General features: G+C 40.6%; 1 protein-coding gene across 1 annotated transcript; it reads right to left on the bottom strand.

Annotated features, from left to right (window-relative positions):
- Positions 1-337: 337 nt before the first annotated feature.
- Positions 338-10,494, bottom strand: LOC117400430 (ankyrin repeat and SOCS box protein 18-like). The gene is made up of 5 exons (XM_034000390.2): positions 10,074-10,494; positions 6,346-6,613; positions 2,724-3,228; positions 2,075-2,188; positions 338-1,692 (listed from the first exon to the last, which is right to left on the bottom strand). The coding sequence occupies exons 1-5, from the start codon at positions 10,366-10,368 to the stop codon at positions 1,507-1,509; spliced, it is 1,368 nt and encodes a 455-aa protein (XP_033856281.1). The 5' UTR covers positions 10,369-10,494; the 3' UTR covers positions 338-1,506.
- Between the last annotated feature and the right edge of the window lie 1,047 nt (positions 10,495-11,541).

Below are 11,541 nucleotides of genomic sequence, written 5' to 3'. Positions count from 1 at the left end.
TGTTTCTGCAAACCGATGTTAACACAATTGCGACTGTTTGATATTTGTATCCGTAAGTCCTGGGTCAACATACCCACCAGTGAACTATGAAGAAAGAGGGTGCCTGGTTGTGGTAGCAGATCCACCAAGTTCCGCTGAGCTTGCGCTACAAGTCTAGAACCTCTGTTGTGATTAGGTTCCATATAGAACCCTTCTCCTGTAGTGAACAGCACATAGTTCTAGGTAATGTCAAGCACGTTTCTAATACTCTTGCTGTACATGACTCTACTGGCAGTGACTTCAAATCTTTATTGATTTTTTCAATCAAAACAGAAATGCATAAAATACATGTGCTTCCACAGAACATTGAACTAACATGACTTTTAATATTAACTTGTAGAGTGAAAAAAAACCAACAACTCAAAACCAATAGCAATGTGCAACCAATAATGAAATACAGTACAAGCAGCAGAACAGCTCACTGCATGTGTTAGAAGCTGGGTGAGTCTGCAGCTCCATTCCCAGTGATGCACATGTAGAGCTTTTAAAGCTTGCTAATAAACTTGAAGTATTTTTTTCCCTAATATTCTCTTACAATTACTCCCTCCTGTATAAGTGTTAGTAATATCAGGTGAAATAGGCCAGAGGTCTTATTTCATATAGCAGTCATGTTTACTAGCATATAAAAGCCAAATGCTTGCTGTCTACACTCTTAGTCAAATTAATCTTATTGACCACCAGTTGGGGCACCAGTGAGATACCAGTGCATTTGGGACTCCAGTTTGTAATTGTTGCTGGTCAGCTTGTAGTTGCTGGGATTATCAGTGGGACACAGGTATTATAAAGTTCTCTTTAAGGTTTTAGAGAGATAGTACAATGGAAAACAATCAATAAAGGAGATCTTGGCCTCCCAGGTAAGCTTTGTTTTAAGTAATAATGTTTAAAGTAGGGAGTTGTTTGGAAATTCCTACTCCAAATTAAGTACAAAGGTGCTTTAAAACTAATATAAAAAAAACAACCATAGGTATTTCCTAAACAAAAATGTATTTAAAAAAAGGGTTTGGAACTAGAACTGTCCAAACCCTGTAATGTGATGAAAATGTTTCATTATGAATACTTAGCAGGTGGTCAATTGAGCTCACAGTGCCCCCTGCAGGATGTGATAACAGTAACATGTAAGTGTGTACTGAGAAGAGCAGTAAGAGGTGACATGATTGATTCTGCTTGACAGTACAGAGTTAAGCAATATTAGCACAGGATATTATTCCAAGACACAGTAATCTGATTGAAGGGCAGTCCGATTTGTATGGAGCGTATGTTTGTCAAGTTTGTCTTTTAACTGTCTTTACTTATCTGTTATCCAGAGTCATCTACAACTCCCGATTCACTGTACAATTAAGGAACGGGCACTGTTTAAAAACCATGCAAGACATGCTGTGATTTCCATGCCCTTGTCCCTTGTAAACCCACCCTGAAGCAATACTATTGGCCCATCGATTTCACAACCGTCTGGTGGTGTGTCGGGGGCTAGTAGAGCATCCCCTCGGTTTCTAGTAAAAGGTATCGTTGTAGGAACTTTGGCAGTGGCAGCTGTGTAATGATGACATGACACTTGTGGCCGCATTGTTTCCGTATGGCGGAACGGCACATGTGCTGGAGACAACGAGGCTTGCCCTCCAGCGAAAACAGAGACTCGTAGAAACTCTGGTGAATCTGAAAAAGGTTAAAAACAGGTCAAGCTGAAAGCATTGCGTCTCTGTTTTTCTTGAGGCCCTACATGTTAACTCCTTAAACTTTTTAAAATGAATAAATTAGATTGTATAATTTTATACCACGTGCCCGTCTAACTCTCCTTTTATAAAAGCGCTTATTTAATCTTACAGTCAGTCTATTAAATTAAACCTGCACAGAAACAGAAACCAGAAGCCTTCCTGTTGTTTAATGTAACTAAGTTGGCTCAGTCTTAGCTGTAATAGTGTCTGTGTGTCTGGTATGGTGTCAGTGGTGGTGTGTTGGTTCCTGGGATGTAGTAATGAAGCCATGCCAGGGTAGTTATCTTTGGGAGCTCCCTGTCTACTCTCTCCCATCTGCTCACCTGGTAGATTTCCTCTGGGACAGCCTCCATCCATTTGCATGTCACCTGGATTTGGTGGTAGGAATTAAACAAGACTTCAATTGTTTTAGGTGCAGAAGCACACAATGTCAACACCTGGTGTCCCCAAGAAAAAAGCCAAACACAAACAAGAATATATTATTTATTTTGCTTGCAACCATTGAAATGTAATATAAACACAACAGCTGTTACCTATCCCACAGTTCTTTAAGTACCTCTGATCTGTTTTAATCAAATAGTAATAGTTGAGAAGAGCTTATGCAATATTACGTGTACATCCAATATCTTTTTCAATTAGTATAGAGCAATGTTAAGTATACAACCATTTGTATTATACAGCAATCTATAAACTTCAGGCCCTGGATGATAGAATGGCAAGTAGTTTAAATTTTGAATGTATAGTTCATCTTACCTCCAATATTGTCCAAAGTTGGCTCTTCCACTCCTGGTCTTTGTACTAACCCTCTTCTAAATTGTTTAATTGAACCAATTAAACCTCCACTGAGACCCTGAAGTAGTCAATTATATCATTTTACCTGTTAAACCTGGAGCAGAGCGGCCCTCCAGGACTGTGATTGGACACCCCTGGGAGTACACTAACTGTACAGCACAAAAACACCTCTGGTGTTACCTTGAGAAAAGCCAGTGGCCAGACTTTGAGAGCCCCGTGGTTGAGGAGGGTCTGCACGGTGAGGTGCGGCTGCAGGTCCAGCTTGAGGTTGCTGTTCTGCAGCACGTTGGAGAGCGGCGAGCCCCCGTTGTAGTCGATGGCATTGATGTCGGCCTTGTTCTCCAGGAGCAGCATGACCAGGCTGTGTTGGGCGTTCCTGCAAGCCTTGTGCAGCGGGCTTCTGTTCTCCTTGTCCACTGCGTTGGCCTCGGCTCCATAGAGGAGCAGCAAGCGGCACACCTTCAGGTAGTTCTCCAGCTCCTCGGGGCTCTTGGCCCCAGCGCAGGCGGCCCCCAGCGGGGTCTCTCCAGACCTGTCAGTGCAGTCCACCGCCGCCCCATTGCGCAGGTACAGGTGCAGGTGATTGTTCAGACCATGCTTGGCCGCCACATGCAGGGGAGTCTCGCATTCCTCCTCACTGGGCTGGTCAACCACAGCGCCGTGCCTCAGTAAGACTTTGGCACATCTGAAGGCATAACAAGAAACACATTGTTTTAATACAAGGCAAAAATGCAGTAATATGGACACATTTCAGAGCAATTTTACACTGGAAAATGTGTCTGAAATGCTGTATTGCCAGTAGTGTGTAATGTATTTTTGGTTGCACTTTAAAACAATGGCCGTAAATTCATATGAATTTCCGCAGTGTTTCATAGGATTGCACGGGAGTAACATATAAATATAACCAATGCATTTTTCTAAAGAATTTTAAAAAATGGGTACAAATTCATAATGAATTTAAGTGGAACCCCACAGGAATAGCAGCTAATGCATTGGAATTCACAGGAATGTGCCGCCTTTATTTTAAAGTGCTCCCTTTTTTTTTAAAAAAAAAGAAACATTTTCAATCTCAGTGATGGCAAAGTTGAATTTTCCTTGTGAAATGTAACATTTTTGCATGCTGTAGAGGCATTTCTCTTCAGCCAATAACGGTATGAAGCTTCAGTGACACCCTGTGGCCAGACCCCTCTCCTCACTTCACAAACAGTCCATTTAGAAATCAGCTCGTAGCATGTACTGTACACAGCTAAGGAAGTGACTCGGTACTAGGAAGCAGCTGTTTAACCTTTTTGAAGGTAAAGCGTTGAATCGTATTTAAAATTGTTACATGCTGTGAAAAAAGCATACAAAGTGTCTTCAGCACAAGTGAAGGGGTCAGAGCTTGGACTTTTAAACCCTTAACTCACTCCTTTACCCAGTGAGAAGAAAACTGTTGGAGTCTGAGGATCTCGCTAACGCAGGGAGACAGGCACACACTCTGCAGTGGGTTAGAGGAGTGGTCAGCATCTCAGCACTGACAAAATAAAAAACATCTTGGAGACTGAGGGTTTATACAGTGCACTGCTGCCATAAGAAAGTAATTGGTTGTTGATGCGCATTTAATTCAAGCCAGTTTTCTACCAAACGTGTCCATTGTTCCGGCACATGGAAACACAGGGGTGTCATTGTGTAAGAACCAGGGGGTCTGCGGATGTGAGCCTGTTTTTCCCAGTGCTCCCCATCATGCTGGATCTCGTCATAAAAGCATGCATGGCAAGTCTCAAAGTTTACCCGTGAAACTCCCGGTGTTTTAGAGTTTTGAGAGTCTCACGGCCGTGCAATGGATTATAACGTTTGTGCATGAGTTTGTTATTGTTTGCGAGGCTGCGAAACCCTTTATACACGATACAGCGGTAAATCTAATACAACTGTCCAAGCGTATTATTTCTTTTTTTTTTTTGGGGGGGGGGGGGGGGGGGGGGTTGCACATTACACTGTACACCCCCCTTGTTTTCTCAAACTGACAGTTTGTCTGCGCAAGCCTTCTGTGTTAATGTACCAACACCGGGCAGAATCGAATGAGAAGCTGTCACTGTCTCGTTCACGCAGAAATAAAAGAGAAATGGACATCAATGAGAATGTAATTATTAAAGTAAAAACATATCATGTTATTTATGATGCCAGTGTCAGTGGTTATAAAGACAATACAAAGATAGATACCATATGGCAAGAAATAACAAAACAATTGGAAATTGATGGTATGTCTATCTCTCTTTAGTTCACCATAATTTTGGTCAAAGTGACGGCGAGTGCCACACACTGGTTTCGTACTTCTGTAAAATTACGCTTCTTTGTTTTACTAATGTTGACCAGTAATAATAATCACATTCACACACTAACTGAAGATTTTATTAAAATAGAAAATAATTTTTAAAAAAGTATATTAAACTCATTTTCTCAGTATTTACAAAGAAATATGTGTCGATGTATTATTTTTGAATGATTTACATGTTAAACCAGATCACATATAAACATTCACTGTTAAATGTCATTTTTTTTTACTCTTTCTCTACATCTAGGATTAGGTAAAGGATTAAATAAAACATGGGTGTGCCATGACCGCTCATGAAGTACTGGAGTTATTCCAGAAATGAGTAAAATATCAAGTACAATCTATGAAATTCTACATTAATAAGATGAATTCTGAGAATTACTTTGCTTAGTTCAAGCTCTGAATATTCTTGGCAACGTGGCATAATTTGCAGAAGTGCAATTCCCTGTAATTCTGTGCAGTAGAATTTGAATGAATGCAAGAAAAAAATAAAAAATAAGGTACAAAAAAATATTCACGCAGCAGGATTTAAAACAAAAAAAGTTAGATTGTCACCCTGCATTTGTGTTCCCATCATGTTATATCCATTCAGTTCATCACTTGTAATCACTTAGTAAGAAGAGAGGTGGAACCAGTGACAGGAAGACACTGTAGCAGAGTCTTAGTGCCATCCCTGGCTTTGGTTCAAAAGCTGCATAGTGTGTAAAAGTCAAAATAAAAATAAAACAAAATAAAAACATTGCCAACCTCTAATAAAAAGGATGGCTTTTTGATACAGCTTTCTGGCCCATCTACTACATTGAATCAAACATCATTAGGTTTGATGGAGCCAACATGTTCAACACACCAGCACGCTAATGAGTTGACGTCCCCGCCATCCTTCAGAACATAATTAGTGTGAATCCGGCCTCCGAATGAAGCATGGCGGCCTTCAGACAAGAAAAAAATGACCGAAAGGAAAGATTCAACATAAATAATATAGGAAGGAGCCTAAATTGGCCTGCAAATGATTTAATTAGCATAAGCTTTACACGTGTATAGCTCCCAGGGAGGAGTAAAAATATAAAAGGTGGATTAATTCATTTGGCTGTTGTCTGATTCAAATTTAAAAAAATATATATATATATCTTAGTGCATAGTGCCACACATTAAATGCACGATTGTTGCTCCGCTGTATGAAGTAAATGTAAAAAAAAAAAAAAATGATCAAGGCTATTTTATGCTTTTAATACCAACACAATGTCCTATATTCTATTGCATCTCCACACCACACTCAGTGTTATTGTTCTCGCAGGCCTCGCGCAGTGCAGTTTTGCTCCCTGGGGCCAGGTTTGTTGTCCCTGGCCTGATTCCGCACCCATAACATCTATAACTTTATAACGCTCAATCAGAATTTTAAGTGAAAACTATAAGAAACCAAGTCACTAGAGAGCTGTTTCGGAGAGTGCTTGTTTAATTGTAGAGCACTGAAATGTTCTGCGCTCCCCTGACCTGAATGACTGCGATGTCTTGCAGAGGTGCAGGGGTGCAAGCCCGTCCTCGTTCAGCAGGTTGGGGTTGGCCCCATGTTGCAGGAGCAGCACGGCGCAGTCGGTGTTGCTGTTCTCGCAGGCCTCGTGCAGCGCCGTCTTGCCCCCGGGAGCCAGGTTGGGCCGGGCCCCATGCTCCAGCAGGTAGCGCAGGCAGTCTGTGTAGCCCTGCGCTACTGTGATGCACAGTGGGTTGGTGACCTCCCTCTTGTACTCCAGTGACCACAGACCTGCAGACGAGGACATAAGGCAGATATTCATGAATCAGGCAGCACGATTGTAATACACAGAAGTGACAACATAGTTTGTGTGCTGCGTCTGAGGTACGTTCAGGTCCTATGTGCTTTTTAACCCACTTCTGTTAAATATTTTTTACATGCAGTAAAATCTGTAGCTATTTCTGCATATTTCAAATGCTGTCTTGCTGATATTTTTATTGCACACAGAGAGGGCACCAGCCTTCTCTGCCCAGAACCTGGATTCAATCCCAGAATCTCCTAGCTGTCCGACTTCTGCTTGAGCCACTCAACTAAACAGCCAAGCGAACGCTCAGAGAAATACAGCAATATACAGCTCGGTGTAATTCATTAAATTCACCCCATGGTGTTCATGATCTTTCTGTCTGAATTAACAACAGCTGATTGTTAATCATTATTATTTTTAGGATTCATACCTTGTGTACGCTGACACCCGGTGGTGAATAATAATTGTGAAATTATTTTTTATAATAAAGTGAATTACAAAGCTACTCTTAAAATGGAAAATCAAGTTTCTAATCTGTGTGTGTGTGTGTGTGTATATATATATATATATATATATATATATATATATATATATATATATATATATATATATATATATATGAATCAGTGGTTGTAAATTCTGGCCTGTGATTGGTTGAAACCTCATCATAGGAGCAAAAATAGATTGAACTATTGCCCTAACATTCTTACACCACTGGACAATAGTCTCCCTCTGTCATGTGATTGGTTCACATCAGTGTCAGTCCTGCCCCCTTTCAAAGGAACACCCTTCTCCCCTGCACTCCTCACAACAAGAGAAAATAGCTGAATGTGAAAAAACTGCTTAATAGCGATTGTGTGACTTATCAGAAAATGAATTACAAAACATACTACAAAAGAAAGATGCTCCAAACACTAAAATGGTGATTAAAACAGCAAAAATTGCTATACAGATTTGTACGCATTCAATTTAAATTTAGTTCATATTTCAGATTTTTGAATGCGTAAAAACAGCGGCAGGTACACAGCTTATTTGGACCGCTGGCTGTACGTCAAAAAAACGTTGATAACTATGCAGGATGAACTTCAAAAACATTTTCTGTTATTTATTTACTGTATAAGCTATATTTAAACTAAATATATAAAGTCGTATTTACTATCCAACCTTGCCTCACTTATTTTCTTGACTGATTCATATATTAAATATGTACTGCAGACTCAGCCATAGTGGAAAATTAAATGCCCCACGGGAAGACTATTGTTACCTCCATGTGCTCCCTCAGGGCAATAATTTTTCATTATAACCACTATAAACAATCCCAATTTGGCTCTATATCTGGATGCTGCTCCATATTAGCAGTGCTACAAGTACAGCACGCACGCTTACGTCATCGGTGTCTGGTTCAGGTAGAGCATCCTGGTCTATATAAACGGCTGCCCGAAATAACCCTGTACGGTGTAAGTGGTGGATATATATCCAAAATGTAGAAATTGCAGCACATTTGTTATGTTTTTTTTTTGCATTTTTACCTGAGAGCCCGTAAGTAGTACTGCTTTTCACCTGCCACTATAACTCACCCCTATAGACTCGAAAGCCACGTTTACATCTTCGTGGTACTTCTGCATCAGGTTCTCAAGCCGATTCAAGTCTGCCCTGAAAAGGGCTCTGTAGAACCTGTCCAAGCTCTCTCTTGCTTCCTCTAGAGGCTCCTTCTTCAACCAGGCCTCCTGCAATACCTGCCTCTCTTCCTCCTCCTCCACTGCCAATCCAGGCAACTTCTCCACTGGCAAAGTACTAGGCATTTAGCAGCTGTGTGCTTGTTCCATCTGCAGAGTCAAACTCAGCAGAAAGGAATATATCCCAGGACTGCTTGCCATTATCCAGCTATATATATACCTTATTGTTGTCCAAATGTAGCTCTAAGTCTGTTGTTGTTTTAATTTACGCCCCTGATGTTTTGTCAGATGACAGGGAAACTTGACATCCCTGTTGTTTATGTAATTGATTGATCTGGGCTGCAAGTCTTTCTTTTTTTATGCTCGCCAGTGGTGTGTGAGGCGCTATCTGACAACTTGAATATGTTGGCAGGGGATCAAGGTTCGAGTGCACTGGGGAGGAGGGCCAGCTGTGTTTGATCCACTTCTGATATCACATCTCAATTTAACTATTCCATGTGATCAAAGCATACCCAGACTAATCCAATCCGATAGCCCCTCTTTCCCAAACCTTTATGTACAAGATAGACACATTAAGTCACAAACGAATAAACTCTACATAACGTAGGTTCCCTTAAATTGTATATACAGTGTTAAAGTCCAATTAAAAACCTACTGGAAGCGTGCATAGTAAACTGAAAGGCTTTCACATTTATAAGGTTTCCAAGTATGATGTGTCAGCACAAGGTTCCCATGTAAACAGAAGATGTTATTCATACAGTACCTGTACTGTACTCTGACTCAGCCGACACAGCTTTCAGGATGGGGGTATTGATGCTATTATGTTGTTGTGTATGAAGTTGTTTTTTAACATGTGTTTTTGATGGCTGTTTGTTAAGTCGATGCAGAGAGCTTCAGTATTTTAAAGCCCCAAACTATTACATGATAACTCAAAGCCTGATCGGATGTGACAAGGTATTCCACACTTCCATCTGGCTCTCATTCATGGGAACTGCCAGAGGAATACATGTACACACACCCAGTAGACAATCATGGGTCCTTTTTAGGTTTGCAGCCTTTAATTGTTTAAAAGAATATTCAAGTTGATCGTGTAGTGCAGCTTTTTGTTGTGTGTTACATTTTGGCCACTTGCTTTGATGCGAAACATAAATGAACTGAGGTTTCCAAAGTGTGTAAAACCCTCCTGTTGATATGATCAGCCTCTGTCACAGACAGTACAGGGGCTGTCTGGAAGTTCTTTGAGCTAGCAAACATGATTAAATGTCATTAGAAGATCAGAATAGGATGATAATGATCTGCAGCTGACTTGCACAGAACTTATTGGAACAGGGAGCTGACAGTTAGACACATGTAACATTCAGAAAGTGTTCAGACTGCTTTTCAAAGAGCAAACTCTTGACAATAGACCACACAATCCGAAAATAACAGTACGTAGGTTGTTCTTTCAAGCACCCGACCCTTTACAGTGTAAAGTTTCAATTTTCTTTTTTTAAGCAAGGGGAAGATACAAATAAATGTACCTGCAAAAAACTTTAAAAACAATAAGAGATTTGCTTGCACTTCGGTTCCTAGAAATGTCGGAGGATGTAGGAGTTAAGGAACGTTGAGAGGTTGAAGATTAACATGCAGCAGATGCACAGCAATATTTTAGTAGGTTAAAAAAACTGAAACAAACACACAAATATTTAATATTTAAAAAAGAAATTAGTAAATGAAATAAGAAAAAGTCCTTGCAACACAGAGTACTAAAGTAAAATAAATTACTACGCACCCCTTTTCGTGGCTGTCCATTGCAGTTCATCGCTCTGGAATTCGATCTCTTTGTTGAGCTCTTCAGAATCTGAAAATCCCTCCTGCAGGTCCTTCCAGTGCTGGGAGAGGAGAGTCTTCAAAACATCCGGGCAGGAAAATGTCATGAGGGGCTTTCTCACAGCACGGCTGTCTTGTTCTGTAACCCGTGTCAGGAGGCATGCACTCTTACTCTTCAAATTATTCTGAGTGTCACTCGAGTTCCTCCACGCAGCAGGAGAACCTGAGGAAGCCACACTCGCCCTTGTGGACAGCATTGCTTGGAAGTAAGAGAAGCACACACAGACCTCCCACCTCAAAGTTTGCTCAGGTGGGATGACCAGGGCTTATTTATACTTGATAGTCTGGTTTTGCTATTTATAATTAGATGGGAATTTCATTGGATCTGGATTTTGCATCACAAGTCTCTCACAATCACTCTGACCAGCTCGCTTATCTCTTAATATAAGTGGCATGGAACAGCCCTGCAGGTTACTAATATTTGTAAACATGCCAGACATTGGCTTAGTGTTTGGATGTATTTGTCATGATATCACCCACAATGTGATCTTGGATCAGGACCCAACAAGAGGTGGCCAGACACAAAAATAACAGTGGCCATAACACCGCTGTTTCCAGTGAGGTTATTGGATGGAGGGTTGATCGTGCTCCCTGGTTACATGCCATAAATACTATCCTCAACATTCTTCATTTTACTGGTAGCCACATGAAATACTTGTTCAATATCAAGGTCATATTGCGCAAACGTTACGTGCCCTCTTTGGTTGTGTAAAGATGCACACCTGGAAAAAAGGTAGCTACAAATTAACAACGCTTTGAAAAAGAAAAAGAGAAACACTGGCCTGGCTGTGACTGTGTGCATTTAGAGTCAAGAAGCAAGACTGTACCTGTATGTATGTATGTGTATATATATGGGGCTGTGTGGTCCAGTGGTTAAAGAAAAGGGCTTGTAACCAGGAGGTCCCCGGTTCAAATCCCATCTCAGCCACTGACTCATTGTGTGACCCTGAGCAAGTCACTTAACCTCCTTGTGCTCCGTCTTTCGGGTGAGATGTAGTTGTAAGTGACTTTGCAGCTGATGCATAGTTCACACACCCTCGTCTCTGTAAGTCGCCTTGGATAAAGTCTGCTAAATAAACAAATAATAATAATGATATATATATATATATATATATATATATAATTTAGACCTGGGCCCCTTGTGAGGATAGACTAACAAAAGCAAAATGATGTGCTGTTTTTGTGATGTGAACTACGTAGAAATCCAAATTGATCTGATGTTACAAAACACAGTAGCAGTATACATAACAAAGCATATTCATCAAATTATAATAAGCACATTTAACTACAGCATGCACTCAATAAAAACAACTGGAGAAACCATAAGTCCGCTAGTTAAGGTTAGCTTTTCATGGATTACCAGACTGGTA

This window comes from Acipenser ruthenus, chromosome 10 (assembly GCF_902713425.1).
Source record: "Acipenser ruthenus chromosome 10, fAciRut3.2 maternal haplotype, whole genome shotgun sequence".
In the NCBI taxonomy this organism is placed as follows: domain Eukaryota; kingdom Metazoa; phylum Chordata; class Actinopteri; order Acipenseriformes; family Acipenseridae; genus Acipenser; species Acipenser ruthenus.
The sequence above is the reverse complement of the archived record's forward strand: the minus strand, read 5'-3'. Positions and strand labels throughout refer to the sequence as shown.